The 18,025-nt window shown below is 32.6% G+C and overlaps 1 protein-coding gene across 1 annotated transcript; it reads right to left on the reverse strand.

Moving 5' to 3' along the window:
- Positions 1 to 10,157: 10,157 nt before the first annotated feature.
- On the reverse strand, positions 10,158 to 12,707 carry LOC114880843. Its single transcript, XM_029197289.2, has 2 exons — positions 12,425 to 12,707; positions 10,158 to 12,116 (listed from the first exon to the last, which is right to left on the reverse strand). Exon 2 carries the CDS (start codon positions 12,044 to 12,046, stop codon positions 10,583 to 10,585), a length of 1,464 nt encoding a protein of 487 aa, XP_029053122.2. The 5' UTR covers positions 12,047 to 12,116; positions 12,425 to 12,707; the 3' UTR covers positions 10,158 to 10,582.
- Positions 12,708 to 18,025: the final 5,318 nt, after the last annotated feature.

Here is an 18,025-nt window from a genome sequence, read left to right on the forward strand (position 1 = left end):
TTCGCGAAATAACTACAGAAACGACAGCAAAGGCTGTCAGTGTGAAATTAAATTAACAGGCCTTCAGCAAAATGCGAAAACAGTGTTCGTGGTAAGAATAACAGCACGTGAACAGCTTTTCTGTGCGCTGTTTACATCGACCTCTGAACTGCATGTACCAGTAGCTATATGGATTTCCTACTGGATCCTCGTATACCACCTTTATAGTAATGCAATCAAAGGATAACTCATTTAAACTGGTCTTTTTTACAGATACACATCGACTGATGTAAAGTGCATAATATTAAAATTACAATTATTAGGTCATTCCATTTTGTGCCACTTATAAAACATTCAGATTATAAATTTATACCACATATACATACCTAACATACACGTAAAATATAATTGCACCAATCATGTTACTAGTAACAGAAATTAATTTACATTTATTACATTCCTTACCATCTGTATCGCATATTAATACGTAAGTACTAATGTAATTTTTATTAATATTGTAAGCTTTAAATAACTTTATTAATGCCTAGTGTACATGATAAACACCGGATATCGTAATGGATATTAACCGTATATCCATATCTGGTATCACCGCGATCCGGCGTATGTACAATATTAAAATATAGAAGAATGTAAGAGGCCAACATAGTATATAATACATTAATAGATTCAGAAAAAGATTTATGTTCTTTTTTGTTATTATGTGAATTGTGATTATTTTAAAAATAATGTTGTAAACAAATTATTTTTTAGAAAATTTATGGCTAGCAGTTATCTGTTCATAAAAAGTCATGAAATTTTTCCTTAAAAAGTTTTCTTTTATCTGTGATAGTTTTCGAGATAACCTATTGTAGCCGAAACTTTAAGGGGTTGTTTCATCCCCTAAATACGAAAACGAGCCAAAATAAAAAAATACTTATATCTTATTTTTCGGTTCTTTAAAACATATCCAAAAATCAAAACAATCGTAGGCGAACACCTACAAAAACCTTCCTTGTAAATCTCAACTTAGCGACTTCACTGTATTGTTCATGTTAATAAACGTTCTTAATATTTTTATACTATTATAGATAAATCGAACAACGAGTGCATAAGATAAAAGAATGTGCTTACTATTCCGGACGGTCTACAATGAAATCTGTTGAGTTAAAACTTAGTCAAATATACCAAGCAGATTTTTAAATTCGATTTTTTTGGAAAACAAAGTCTCAAATGCAAAAATTTTATTCTACATTTTTGACTTATTTTTTCTCGTAGAATCAGCCTTCATCGGATTGTACCACCAGTTACATAACACTCTGTATATTAACTGCAATAATCATTTGAGTCTTTAGGTAGATGAATATATAGATAACATCAAATATATGAATATTAAACAAGTAATAGCTAGATATAGAAAAGAGCGTAAATCGCTTAAGATGTAAATCGTCAGATCTTCTCAATATACAAAATGTTCAATCTACCGTTAAACATAGTGGCGGTTCAATAATGCTTTGGAGCTGCTGATCTAAGAAAGGTGTTGGAAAGTTAGAATTGATGGAACAACGACTGGTATTGACTATGTTAACATATTAAATAGCAATTTATCGCAATCAAGGGGGAAAGTATGCTTGGCAAAGTTATTTTTCGTCAAGATTAATGACCTTAAGTCTACCATTTTGCTGAAAAAAGGATTGAAAGAATTAAGTGCCTACACAATCGCCAGACCATGCTATGGACTATATAGAATATTTTAAATGAATATATTTTGTTAAGCACATACTTGTGCTACTGAAAAAACATTTTAGGAGACTGTATTAGAAACGTGGTATACTTTTTTAATAAATATATCAAGAAACTTAACTAAGTTTTAACACCTGCTAAGCTAGTTCCCCGAGTACATAGTCCGTCCAACGAAACGAGTCAGTAAATATAAACAAAACAGCTGCGTGAAGTTCACGCGATGGATGTTAGCGGCTTTTACTATTGGCTGTCAAGGGTCGAGTTCAGGGCCAACTTCCGACGGTCTCTTGCAGTGGGCCCTTGCTTAGAACGGCAGGGGGCAACTTAGCGTTTTTCAAATACGCACACCGCGATCATAGCAAAATCCCGTATATAGGACGCGCAAAACTTATTTGTCATGATTTTGGAATATGACTTTACACCTATTATTATTATTCCAAAAGAAGTAGCTTCTTATTTTTTAATATGCACGGATCGCTATACCGTGAGCCGACCCTGCTTCATACCCGAGAATTTGTATACATTTACTGACTCGTTTCGTTGGACGGACTATAGTCCCCCACAGCACCAACAAGTTAAGAGTCAACACGAGTGATGGCCCAAGTCTAACAATAAATTAATATTAACACCTTGAATGCCATAAATGCCTTGAATACCGCAAATTACAGATGCCTGAATAATTAAAAGAAGATTGAAAAACATTATTTTAAATAACATTGCTATGGTACAAATAATGTAAAATACCAAATAGAAAGCTCGAGATTTGAAATTCGAAAATTAACTATTCCTATTCTTACAAGAGACATTACCCAATAGACACACGCCGATTTTGATGTCCTTTGAGTATGGTATAGAACGGAAAATAATATTTGACACGTATTCTTTTTTATCGGCAATCGTCCATGCTGAAGGGGTGAAAAAATGACAAAAATAGATTATTTTTCAATATATTTTTTAAACAAATAAATTTATCAAAAAGGTGGCTACATAGAAAAATTTGCTGTTCAAAAACACACAAATTCCATTTTGAATTTTTCGCCTACACCTAATAGTTCCTGAGATATTCAAGAAAATACGTTTTGCAACCCCAACTTTGAGGGCTATTTTCACCCCTTCAGCATGGACGATTGCCGATAAAAAAAAATACGTGTCAAATATTTTTTTGAGTTCTATATCATACTCAAAGGGCATCAAAATCGACGTGTGTCGATTTGGTAATGTCCCTTGTTAATAATTGTAGCTTCAATACGACCCACAACAAATGCCCATTTTCACTATGGCGTTTAACGAGGTAAGGGTCTCATGCGGAGAAACAGAGAAGCTCCGGATGATCCTTGTCTATTCGTGCAGAAAGGAAAAAACAGCCGCAGGGACATAAAAAAAAGTTTAAATTTAGTGATTTAGTAGTTTAAAGATTTTGAGATGAAGAAGCAATATTTTCTCATGACTTTATTTCCTAAATAGTTTTTGTACAAAGTCCAATTTTGTAATCTGACTTCTAAAATCTTATAAAAAGTACATTTTTACAAAAGAAACTTTTTTCCATTTTTCCCAAAAACGCATTGTACATCCATCGGTGCACTTCTTTTAAATATGAATATCATACTTATTATGTATTTGTCTCACAATTGTATCCGAAAAACATAAATTACTTTTCCGTGTTTCACTGCTACTCCGCTAGAGACGCTAGTCACCTACTCCTGTCGATCCTAAATAGAAAATTATTTCAAAATCTGAGGCTAATAGCGTATAAAACACCGTAAAAAATAAATAGCAAATATATTAAATAACATATTCGACAATGTTGAGACAATATTAGACAACAAATCGGCTATAAAAAAAATATTATAAACATCATCTTATGGATCATGTAATAGTGACACTAACAATCAATATTTCATTGCACTTTACTTATTAACCTTATCCAGTATGTACTATAGTAACAGAGAACGTATTAATTAGATATCGTTGTGGAACCAATTTTCGGTCCGCACCCAATTTTCGGTCTACAGCGTTTATAAATTTTTGTATTAAACTTATAATAAAAAAAGTCTAAGTTATTGCTTTAGAAAATGTTAATAAGTACTCGAACTTCCATTCCAAAGGCATGCAGTGACGAGCATGGTAAGCTTTCCTAGGCAAAATGGCAATATAGGAAGAGACCTCAGTTCCTATAAATACCCGAGAGCTATCAATTGTGCTATCAATTGTGCCTTATTTTAATATCGATTCGTTTAAAAACATAATTAAGTGAAAAGCATAATGACAAAATTTAAGGGAGAAATTTTTATTTGATGGAAAGCATGTAGAAATATAAATCATGCTTCCATAGGAACAAATATTTCAATTATTATTAAACTGATGGATAAATTTCTCAATATATAAAAGTATTAAATGTATCCCGAAAGAGATGATTATTTTATATAACAAAAAGTAAATAATTAAATGAAAAAGTAATAATTTTCAAAACTTTAATTTTGAAAATATTGATATAAAGATTACTTTAGAGAACAAAAATATAATTTTTAACTACTAAAAGTTACAAAATTTAATACATAACTAAAAGATGCTAACAATAAAATCAATATTAAATAAACAGACAACAAAAATTCGATTTTTTGATTTCAAAAAATGCCCATTTCCCTTAATGAATATCAGAATGTTATCAAAAATGTTGAATACTATTGGCAAAAATAAATAAAAATGAAGAAAATTAGATTTAACATTACCTAATAAGGTATGAAAGAAAATGTCTTGATCCCCTTACTGGACAATTATGATTGCACCGCTGACGTGGAATGTAAACTTTTAAACTTGTAATAAATATTAACTTTACCATTTCTTAATACATAATAAGCAGTACACTTGCAAAATGGCTAAATTAATGAAACCTTTGTGTTTAAAATGAACTGTCCACACAAATCCTTCAATATTAATGGACTGAAGACCACTATCGACTAAAGTAATTTATCAGTATTTTCCGTTGTTGATGACAGTGATGTAATTACGTGTTTGAAAGGTTTACGAAGATTCCTGGTCTGATTGTCTCTACTTTTTCACGTTCTTCTTCCTTCTTTTCTTTCACACTATAGGTTCGTGTTAATTTGGAATTGAAATAAGAAAAAAAAAACAAAATGTTTTTATTTGCTCTTAATTATAACATTTCAATTTTTATTCTCTGTTCATTTAAAGTATGTTATTCAAATTATAAAAAGTAAAAATTACATGATTTTTAATATAATATTAATGCAAAGTAAATCACCCAATCAATATGAAATAAGCAATAGATAAATATTTTTCCTGTCAATCATTACATACGAAATCATCTCCATTCTTTTCTTGAACTAACACATATTATAACTTTCTATTATTCTTCAGTTTTGAAACACAATTAAATATAGTATTCTCTTGTTATCTGCAGCAAATGGTTTTCCTAAACTATACTTACATAATATTATATAATGTATATATGTATAATATAAAGTATAATTTTAAGTAGAATTATTTCTTTGTTGGTACGGTTCGCTTTTTTTTAATTTCATCAATGTTTGGATTTCACTATTACTAACACCCAATTAAATTTTAAAGCAAGTTAAAGTGTACTCTTAATGTCAAGCATTGTAAGAGAATGTATTTGATCAAAAACATTTTACTGTAAGTATTTTGGGGTGCAGTTCCGTAAAGCGCAACCCTCCAATTGCGGTGAAATTTTAACCAAAGCTTATCCTCGATTAGAAAAGAAATTTCCTGAAAGGATTTTTGGTGACAAGGCTTCGTTTGCCTTCTACATCTCCTCAAAGTTTGGAAAGTTTCTACTACATATCTCGAAAAATATTGATTTCACAGAAAAAAGTTTCAAACAAAAAATGAAGCTCTTGAAAAGTTCTACGTCCGCAGTAATATAACGAGGTCTACTGTATGGGTATCATTTGACTTTTGAAACGAAAAGTTAATCTGTTAACTATTACAGAATAGTGATTATTTTCATTCTATTTACTTTTTTTTTAAGTTGTAATGAAGGTTGTTCTTTTTTCAATGAATGAGGAATTACACATAATCTACTCTTTTTAAGAAAATACAATTATTTTATTTTTTATCCTCTGCAGATTCCAAATGAGCCCAATTAGAGTCATTTAATATTTCTCATTTTAAGATTCGTTTTATCAATATTGATAAAATCTGTTCACTTTTTGAAGTTTAAGAAATAACCCTATACAAAAAGAAATGTTCTTTTCATTTGCCAGAAGGATCAGGACTGAAAGAGTTAATGTAAATATACTTGGTATTTACTTTATTTATTTATTGAAATTAAACGTTAACTTATTCTACGATCAAGTATGACGTCTTATTTTAAAGTATTAATCAACGTCACTCTGGAACGTTTAACCAATGTATTATATTTTAAACTGGTTTAATCTTTTCCTTCTAGAACGTGTGCTTTAAAAACCTGCTTGAGACTCCCGCGCAATATTTCATGTCGTAGTCCAAACGACGTAGCTCAAATATGAACTGACATACCTAACGATATAACGATTAATTGATCCAAGAGTTGATAGAAAAGTAATTTAAAATTTTTCAAAAGGGGTATGCTATTACATAAAATAGAAATAAACTGAAAATGGAAGCAAGATAAAAATTAAATTTACTTATGTAAAATCTTAAAAACTGAAGGAATGTGACATTTTTATTTTACTTTATTTTTTGCCTACGATATCCCTAATCTAATCAATTTCAGATTGATAATTGTAATAAGAGTCATAGTGTCGTAAAAAGAATAATTTGAAAATAATAACAAACATTTCATTTTGTACTTATCCACTATCAAATTAAAATAAATTTAATTACGCGTAAACATAATTTATTCATATCCGTTAGCTGCAATACGATATCCGGGATACTGTCCGGTAACTCAGGCACGGTAAATAGTTCTGTAGTTTTCACTGTGTCCAGTAATTATGACAAAATTTGTTTCTGGATTTTAACTTAATATCTCTTTAATATTTTTTTCCTTATTTGACTGAATTTTCGAACTTATAGAAATCCTTAATCATTATTTTAATCAAAAAAAGTTTCCGGAATAAATAAAAAATTATGTTGAAATTTTTCAATAACTTTCATGCCACGCATTAAATATTCGGTATATGAATCCTTTACTCTATTAACAGTCTGAATCGTGTCGCCAAGAGAGAAACTAACTTATTGTTAGAAACATCAAAGACGTTATCCGCGTTCGTCTAGGGGGTTCCCAGAATGCTATACGCATTGTCGTATCACATCTGGGCCATTTAGAAAAGTATAAAAGAAATTTTGAAGAGGTCATATTCGAAAGATAACAATGTATACTATAAAACATACATACATATAAATTGATCATTCAAGAGAAGAAAGCAATTAAAAAATCCAGTGGTTTTGATTTCATGTCGCTAAAATTTTAAAAAGTGTTTTTCTCAAATATCTGTTTTAAGAATTTGTACACCAGGTGTCTTGAAAAGCGATCAACCAATTTATAGAATATAAAGTCATAAATGTAAGAATAAATCTACTTTTTTAAAATAAGGGACTTCAGAATTTAAGAAACTATATGTATTTGTATTTTATGAACCTCCATACAGTATAAAAAGTATAACAAAATTAATGAATTTTTCTTCACAAACAGCTATTTAAAAAATTTTTAATATCTTTTGACAATGTGTGCTTCAGTATCCAAGAAATAATATACAGAATAATAAATTAACAATTTCCTTTCAGTTTCAATAATTAAACCCAACGCATATGGTAAAAACATGAAACAGGTACCGTGCTTTCAAATATTAAAAAGTGTGCATCAAAACTTTACTTCCACACCGCACAAGCTTGACAAAAAAATCGATGAAAATGTGGAATTTTGTGGAAAATTGCTGAAAATTTTACGCTACGGTAAATATCTCATTTAGTCGTTGAAATTTTAATGAAAAATTTGGTCTATACATCCCAATTATTTTTATTTATAACAAAATCGCTTTCATATCGTTCCAAACTACGTTACGTTCTGTATAAACAAATAAATAAAAAAATAATGTAACTATTTATACTCTAGAACAGAGTGTAAAACTACATTGTAAAAGTATATTTCTTTATTTTCTTTTTTATATGATTTGTTTATTTGAATTTTGACCTACTGATAGTCCAAATAAATAAATTCGTATAAATTTATTATGGGGACTATCAAGAAAGAAAACAGGTGTAGTGCGAGTAATTAAATGATTTGTTTTGCAAAAAAGAGAAGAAAAAATAGAAAGAATAATAAAATTACGATGTCAGCAAAAATACTTTTATTTTGAAAGATAAATAAATTATTTAAAATTCTCTTAATTGAAATACACAAGGTGAATGTGTAAAAATTTCTGTTCGGAACGTAACAGAGCAGCGGACTATGAAGAGAGTATTTCATATTACTTTCATTTTCTAAATTTTACAGTTTCTTTAAAAATCAAATAATTTTTTCAATATACAGGGTGTCTCAGCCGATTTTGACATCTTGATTTCCTCGGTATTGTGGCACGTAGTAAAAGATGTTTCATAGGGAACTTAAATGGTATCGAGTGGAGCATGTTCTGGTGTTATTAGTTTTTTCGTACGTAGACGCGTCAAGAACATATGAAGGTCAACTTTGTTTTTTTAAATGGAATGGGGTACTTTTTTATACATCAAACGATGCAGCTAGACATTCTTTATAAAAAAGTACTGACCTATGTATGTCGAAAAGCTGGTAGTTTAGGAGATATTTCAATTTAAATAATTCTAAAATTCGCACTGATATTAGCGTTTATTTACAGGTATGGTTTAACATAACGACCATTTGCATCACAACATTTTTGAAATCGATGAAGTAAGGACTGGTTATTTAAAGGATAAGGTTTACGCGAAAGATTCAACTACAGTGACTGATATGAAGCAGCGTATTATCGACGAATGTGGCAAAATATCAGCCGTTACATTAAATAACATAGGCCAGTCCTTACTTCATCGATTTCAAAAATGTTGTTCAAATTTCAAAATCGGCTGAGACACCCTGTATAAAACCCCTTCGTTAGAAAAATTATAAATTTAATTTCAAGTTAGTACCCTCGTATATATTTTTTATAAGTTTCGGTCACGATTGACCTATTCTTAGGCTTCGCTATTTAAGGGTTATGGGTAGACATATCCTCTTTAAAAAATTATGGATTGTCATATTATTGTAAATACAATTTGGAAGCGAAACTAAATTTTGTGTAGTTTTGTTCCTGTGTTTAAAAATTAATTTATATGAAATGCTTTTTATGTGAAGTTGTTAATGTAGAATACAATTAAGTAGCTGTTTTTATCCAAATAATTATTTTGTTAATTTAACAAAATTAAATTAGTTAAAAATGCTTTGAATTAAATGAGGTATTAGCTATTCCACTCGTGTAAAAGTAAATCAGTCAGTGGATGAAAAAGTAATGAATTATAATCGTGATGGCTACGTATTTATTATCACACTTTTACCTTGGGAGCATCGTTTGTTTACGAAGCTCCTATCGCTTGACGATGGTGCCTTTGTTATCACAGCTTCTAGCGTTCCATAACCGTCCGAAGGGATTCGTGCCGATGATGTACGAGCTGGCTTATAGAGAAAAGCCCTTTTTTCCCCTCGTTACTCGAAAGTGCTCCATTAAGTTCCATAATAATTCTTTTCCAAATATCGTTATTGTAACTCCGTTTTTTGTTTGATGTCGATCTAAAAGATTCTGCGAAAGTTCGAAATTAAATGAAGTAGGTATAAAAACAATCAGAAATAGAAATATACAGAGTTGGGAATATTTATGAATAACGAACAATTGACGATGAATAATACTTTCAATAATCTTCGACTCAAAATTACAAATAGAACGAAATAATCTTTTATTCGAATGAAATAAGTAATCAATTTAAATGATATAAACCCTGAAATGCAAAATATTAAACACTTGATAATGTCAATCAAGCTATGGGACTTGGCCCCCTCCTGTATACGTTACGCAAAACTGCTTTTACAGTAGAGAACGCCGTATCTAGTTCCGGAAACATTTAACTTTTGAGAAAGATGATAATATTTAACTTTGAAGAAGTAGTCTAACATTATATAGTGCTTTTTATATAAAACTGTAAATCATAATTACATTATGTAAATTAAAACATGTTTAAACAACGATCGAGGTAAAAAGAACGTTTGAAACACGCCAATTTATGCTGATGATTTTCAACTTGTTTTAGAAACTAATAATGATCTATAAGAAAATATAACTACAACATGCAGCAAAGGAGACCTCCCTCTGGGAAAGATTAAGAACAAGAGCCACAGGTCATTTTTTTTTGCAGTATAGAAAGAGAATAGTTTTAGAAAATATTTTCTTTTCTTTTATAAATCAACAATAAAATAATTAAACAGAATATAATATTTTTTTGTATTTTCAAACTTTAATTTGCCCTTACAGTGAGCAGCTCTTGCAGGTCATTCTGGTCGTCGTGAGCAACTGCAAAGTGAGGATGGTAATTACGTGAGTGAGACATGTTAACTGGGCCAAGAATGAACCATCCAAATATTGAAAATTGAGTCAATGGTATTGACGGTGTGCCCTTGACGACGTATGGTTGATGTTGGATCCATAGTAGTCGGCTCCAATCATCACATCGACTGATCGTGGTTGAGCGGTGTCTTTGGAGGATAGGTGAGCGGATGTGCTAGTTCCGATATGAAAGATAATGCTGAGCCGGAGTCTATGAGGACCCTAATTTGATGAGTGGAAACTAATGTTGATATTAGAGCATGAGCTGTTGTGAGTAGAGATGAGTTAGTTGAACTGACGACTGTGCTGAGTTCTCATTGCGCTCCTGATGAAGTAAATGAGTGTGCCTGGGATGAGCCTGCCCTTTGCTTAGGTTGAGAAGCAGGTGGTTTAGTCGATGTGGTCATAAAAGCGACCTCGCTTCCATGAAGCATCGTGTGGTGCCGCGCTGAACAGAGCTTGCACCCTCGAGTCGTTTTGCAGGCCTTCAATGGGTGCCTACCCAAGCAGTTGTAGCACAATCGGTTGAGCTGTACACACATGAACCGGTCCTTTATGCTCATCCTCCTGAACCGGCTGCATGCAACAATGTAATGGCCGCGAGCGCAACAATCGCAGGCTTCATACGGTGAGGCTCTCGAAACTGCCTGATGCGAAATTGTTCTTCTGATCCGTGCTGGCTGAGCTGGCTGTTCCGGTGGAGGCGCCTGTTTGGACTGCGGTTGAGCTGACTTGTTTTGATCTGCCTCGAACCGTTCCAAAATCCGTACACGTGACGTAACGAACTGAGTGAGCTGATCGAAGGTGGGATATTCGTTGGTTGCCTCCAATGAGGCCTCCCACATGTCCTTCGTGGCACCATCTAGGCGGCTGCTCACCTGGTGGACTAATATACAGTCTGCCAGTTGACTCGGATCGACCAGGTTGAGGACCGCGTTCCTGTTCTCAATCGCGGCGGTGAGGAGTTGGTTGAGCGACCTTGCAGAATGGTGCTCGATAGCAGGCAAAACCAAGAGCTGATCTAAATGTGCCTGAATGAGCAGTCTTTTATTCTCATACCGAGTCCTTAATTGTTCCAGTGCGGACTGCAGGGAGGTGTCTGTCAGGGGGAGGTTAGAGATCAGTTGAGCTGGCTCTCCCTCCAGACACCGCTTCAGGTAGTAAAACTTTTCTACATTCTGTAATCTGGTGTTTGTTAAAATCATTGATGAGAATAGCTCAAAGAATGGTGGCCAATCGGTGTAGCTCCCAGTGAACTTGGGCAGTGAGATGACCGGCAGTTTGGATCTAGCTGGCAGTGTCTCCAGTTGTTGAGTTGACCTTAAGCTGAGTAGCGATGCCTTCTCCTTGGCGATGAATCTTTTGACCGCAGAACAAGCTCTTTGCATTTGCAAGTGGCAGTTTGCTTCAAAATACTCGTGATGAGCCATTGAGGTAGGCCACACAACCTCCAAGTAAGCATGCTCTTGGTTGAAGGCCTTGAGCGCTTCTTCTACCTGTGCCTTTAGATCGGCCAATTCCTCCATCGAGAGGTCCCCTGAGTTTTTTATCACTGCCTCGTGCACGTCCTGAACAGAGGTGAGCCGTCCCATTTGCGTCCGCACCTTGAGCTGCAGTTCTATTGGCAGCGTTGCCGGTAAGCTGGCCCTGGTCGCATGTGAGTGCAGCACTGACGAGGTGCGAGGTGAGGAGTTCAGCTCCGGCACCTCCAATGTCTCCTGCGAATCATCACTCTGAATCTCAATCCATTTGTCGGTGGTCCTTACTAGCTGTGCCATATCGATGATCTGCTCTCTTCCTTATCGGCCGTCGATGATCTGGTATTACAGTGAGCTGCCTGAGCGCCACCTGAATTAGAGTGTGAGAATGAGGAGTTATGTCGGACTTGAGAGAGATAAAGATTACGAATCTTTAAAGAAAGGTTACGAACACGAGACAAAGATTCGTGATGCGCACGATGATTTGTTTGAGAAATTAACGAAAACCGACTCTAGCAAGTGTGCAATCCGGCTCGAAGGATAAAATATTCGAGAATGGTGGAATTCTGAGGGGCGGGGGATTGCGCCGGTAGGAAAAAAAGAGTTGCCGATTCGGTTTTCGAAAATTGAGTTGTATTTCAATTTGAGTTGCATAATAAAGTCGTTACAGTCTGTTACCTGAGTGTCAGAGAAGTTGGCTTGTGAATAAAATGGTCGAGTGAGTCTGAGCGCCGTTAATTCAGCCCGCTGTGGTTGTGGATGTTCTTGAGCGTGAATGAGAAGCACGTGGTTGACGACTCACGTACTTGTTCAGTTAATAGTGTAAATAAGCTGTATCTGATAAAGATCAGGTTGCCTGCATGGTGGTTAGATATCTGGATGAGCTTATACAAAGGTATTTTATACATAAGTTGATACGTTCTTGAGTAACATAAAAGAACTGACAATGAGATGGACACGTCTGCACTGGTTGATTAAGAATATAATAATGAGAGAGAAGACCCATGACTTACGCGTCGATCGCGATAGGCAATCGATCGTGAGCGCCATCGGGCTGAGCTGGTTCTTGAAGGTATTTGCAACTTTGATGTTTAATTTTTTATGCTACTATTTTTCACCTTCTCTTTCTCTATTATTTTTATTAAATAGTGATTACAATTTGAAAATGAATAAAGTATCAGTATATATTAAACGAAATACTCAAATGTAATTTATTAACAATTTCTTGTTAAGTATAAAGACAAAAGAATAAAATAACAAGAGTCGTAGATTCCATGAAAATATATGGTCATCAAAGCATTCATCCCTTCTGCTTTATTTTTTCGATAGTTATTCATTGCTTGCATTTTAAAATAAATAAAGAAAATTTAAATATCATGCATACATGGCATTTAACGATACTTGACTGGGCAAATTATTATCAGAATTTAACTCAAAATTTAACTATACTAAAAGTATCAGCTAAATGTGACACATTTGAACTGTAAGTTGTGTCGTGAATGCGATACGATATTATAGGCAGTGACTATAGATAGTAGAAGACTGGACATGCCTTCGTTACCGAAGGGTGGTCATTTTTGGGGCGAGTGTCCCCCCAGCACCGACGAGATACTGTTCTCAGTACATATCTCGTCGGTATGCCCCCAGTATGAAGAGAGGTTTCCACAGTCGGCATAACAGTCGTGCCTGTTTTGGCAGTTCTTCTGTTACCATACCTTACTGGCACAACTACCTTATCGATTACGGTAAGGTGAAGAGACGTACACATGTATAGTATGACTGCAGTGTTGCCACATCTATTTCCATATGTATGGCAATTAGTATTCGCACTTCACACACAAGTATATATCTGCTTCCATCCGTGTGCGCTATCGCTTCGGTGCTTTCCACCATCAATTCACGTATTCTGACGCGAGTCCCAAGCAATCTGAATGCAGAAGTCACAACCAGAAGGTCGAGTTCGACGAATCCCACGGAACAATTTTATTTTTAATTAGTGTGTAACTTCTTAAAAAAATGAAAACTTGATAATTATTAATTTGCGAAGTTTTTAAACAAAAGGGAGGAGAATTTTTCTTTTTTAATATGTAAATTTTATATTATATCCGTACATTTATGTATACAGAAATTTCATTCTTTATCAAATAAGTGTTTTATGCAATCTTTAATATTTGTAAATGCAACAAACGAGCATAGAAGTCAGTAGGCCTGAGGCAATGTATCAGAATTGTTGGAAATTACAACGATTCACACATACTTATGTCTGCATATATTTGTATACATCCACAAATACTCAAGCAGATATAACCATAGTAAGGAAGGGAATGGCAAGGAAACTGACCTGCAGTTCTTGTGGCACTTTCCCTGAATGTCAAGGACCGAGAAAGGGCAGAAAGGAAAGGAAGAAACTATTCAGTCGTAAAAGAACCACGCTAGAGTGCAGTCAACATTTTTTCCTAGCATTCCATATAAATTTAACTTCACTTATATTTCATAACGATAACTATTTAGTCATTTGATTCTTTATTTGTACTGTACGGACTATCACTGTGTTTTGTGTGAATAAAAGATATTCTTCAAAAAATAAACATTCCAACAAGAGTGCTAAGGCAGTGTAACGGTTTTGTACCAGGTTCAGATCCCTCTATAGATATTAATTTTTTTTACATTGATAATATTTTTATTCAATTTCTAGGACTGTCCGTAAATTATGTATAAGGAAAAAGTAATTCAGAACATATTAAACAATTGTTGAAACCATTTGATGATAGTATATCAGATGATCACATTGTAACATTTTTTTATATAACATATACGGTATTTCACTTTAATTCATTACTATGCCGTAATATTTCAGTACTGGCAAGTGTACACACGATAGCACATGCTCAATCGTAATGTTTTATTAGGAGTCAGCAGTTGAATTCTCGTATGCAGGATAACGTTCTTTTTGTAGGAATTAACTCAAGCATAGCTCGACAAAGTAAAATATCTTGCGGCATACCTTTGACATGTATCTATCTCATTTTATCTCGTTGCGCGTATTTTCATTCTTTGTCTACTGAAATATGGCAACGCTGAGCTGAAGGCTGTAAGCAAAGGGGTACAATCCTGGGTATTGAAGCAATCTTCTGTTACCGTCAACGCGTATTAGATTGTTGTAGTGCGAAGTATTTCACATTTTTATATTAGAATAGAGCAGATGGCGCTCGTTCTCGAGGCACAAATTCACGAGCCTTTGAGAACAGAGGCATGTCCAGTCTTCTACTATCTATAGTCACTGTTATAGGGCAAAGGGTCAATAGAAGGCATCGAACGATCAACCGCTTTCCGAAATCACTCTCCTTGTGTCTGACCTCTCGTAGACAGAAGATGAAACTACTGATATCAGTTCCACGGATAAGATACTCGAATATTCGCATATGGTGTATAAAAACATCATTTTCCACAATTATTTACTATATTGTTATTTGGGTCGTTCATAAATCAAAGTAATTAATTCCACTTTCGGAATTTATGAAAATTTTAGTGCTCAAGCATTAAATTATTGCTTAACTTTTTATATTTTATTAATTTCCCTACTTTTTATTTTGTGAAATTAATCCATTTGATAAATAGGTGGTTTATTTATTATTCAATAATTTTACTTATTAATAAATAATCATAAAATAATAGCAACAAATGATAAAAGCGTTAAAAACATTGTTAGATGGTAATTTAGAAGCAAGTACAACAAACTTTAGGTATATATTCGACTGTAGATAACATTTCAGGGCTAAATTTCCGAAAACCTGTCAATTCGAATTTGGCTGATATTTTGTAAATAGCTTCATTTAACAAAAAAAACGGTATTTGCGGAAAGGAATTTTAACAATTCAGGTGTTAAGACCCAATATGGGAATGTCTTTACCATATTGATTTTTAAGGTGATACAAGCGTTGTAGCCGAAATCTGAATTCCGCGTCGGTAAAACAACCTAAATTTAATCGAAAATTAGGGCTATCAGAAACTGATTTAAGCGCCATCTCAGTTCAAGCAAAATTATTGTAAATCAATTTATTGAATTAGACTTTATAAATGTTTAATACATTCTTCTGTTTTGAATGATAAAAAGCGAATAGATGTATAATTATTTTGGGATAATAAAGTTGAATGAATAGAAATGATAAACGGTTGAAATGTGATCAAGGTGGCAGGTTCCTCATCGACGGTGAAAACTGCTACAATACTGGCCCATTTAAAAAAATTAAAACCTAACCTAATTTATAAAACACGATATATAATATTAGGTATATGTTTAAGTATATATTTATTTTGTCCTAACTGAGACTGAGTTTTCCCACTTTATTTTAACTAGTATATATTGTACAGAGAGTTATATTACCATAGTAAAATGTGTTTCACAGAATCACCATTCACCATGTCGAATTACCAATAATCCTTCTCGCATACCTTATTTTTATATAAAATGAAGCAAATCGGATTTGAGAGGTTTTTGAAAATACAGCCCAATCTTATATTGTCATAACTTATGACAAATTTCATTCGTAGTAATTTTATTTCAAAAATTAGTTTTTTTATAACACCTTGTCACTTTGTATTACATTTGCCTACTTTTTAAACAATATCAGGGTTAATACTATTAACTTTTTCTCTATAGAAAAATATTTTAGTTTCTCAGTGTCATTTCCTTTTCTTTTGAATTCTGTCAAGTAATAATCTGAATGAAAATCAAAATAAAATGAAATTAGGTATTATATTACACTTATTAATTTTTATTTTTATGTAATATTATTTGCCTATAAATATGTGTAAGTGTATGTACATACACATATTCGTACAAAGTATATGTACACATGTGTAATACGTGTAGTACGTAAATATAGACAAAGAAATATAAAAAAAGAAAAAAAGATGTAAGAAATTATAATTTTTCTTTAGAATGTAATCATAATGCGTGTTATCCGATTATCCGAAAAAGTCGATTATGCGATCACCCTGAACATATTACATTATTTCGGATAACCGGGGTTATACTGTATTATGTTTCTGATACATTTATAACACTGCTCCAATGTAAGCAACATATTCAGTCTATTGTGTATAATTTAAGTTACTTTTTTCAAGAACATACCAACTGCGGTTTTGAATTTAAACAAGTGTGGTAACTATAATTGATGGATCATTTTCGCGATTTCATGCAAAATAGCTTTAACGAGCTGCAAAATCGACCACGCAGAGCTCTATAGGAGAATGTAAACACTGTCTCTGTTAGGGTATGTACCTAAACACGTGTGCCTTGCAGTGGGCTTATGGTATGTTGTTATTGTGTGCTAATAAGTAACAACGGAACGATGATGGATTTGCTGTGCTGATAGAATATCATGTGACTTGAAATTAGAATGTTATATTATATACAAGTCTAGAAATTCTTTATCGAAAAATAATAAAAATATATTAAAAATAAATAAATAATAAAAATATTTAAAAACAAAACAATGAGGTCAACAATGTTTAATCAATTTATTTATTTCAGTTGCCTATATTAATTATTAAAACGTATTGAAAGTGGTCAATTAAAATAAAATTATATGAACTAACAATGATTTTATAATTGAGATCAGTCTCATAATTCTTTAAATCTTTTAAGGTGATAACATGATAATAAAGCAATTTCTATCTTTATAGATGAATTTATAATATAATTTTTTACACATACTTTCATTATTGAGGAAATTAGGTTCGAGAATTTTTCAAAATGTTTATAAAGAAATTTGTTTGGTGATTTTAATAATTCTTTTATTAATTCAATAATTAATGAATGTTATAAATTAGTAAATGTAATTATTAATTGGTAAGTGCAATTATTATTCATTACTGCTAAAATGATATAAAATAAAATAAAATTTAAACACCCATTAATTATTGCAATAATTAAAAAAATTATTAATGAAATATTTTGAAGAATTTTTTAACTTAGCTTTCTCAAATATCAAGCCATGATTCTTTCTTAAAAGAAATCAATTCCTTCAGTGTAATACCACAATTACTGAAACACCTGTATAATATTTTTTTTAATTTTTGCTCGTAGAATAAAGTCCTACTAATAAAGCTTAATCGTTTAATTTTAAAAGAGAATAACACTTAATAACAATTTTACTTCATGTTACCGTAGTTTCAAATGACGACATTGACTACGTATTCGATCCCTTAGGAATAATTATGTGAGATATTCTAGTAGTAATGAATAGAAATCAATTGCCTCGTGACATGCCCTAA

The sequence above is a fragment of the Osmia bicornis genome, chromosome 7 (genome assembly GCF_907164935.1).
Source record: "Osmia bicornis bicornis chromosome 7, iOsmBic2.1, whole genome shotgun sequence".
Lineage (NCBI taxonomy): Eukaryota > Metazoa > Arthropoda > Insecta > Hymenoptera > Megachilidae > Osmia > Osmia bicornis.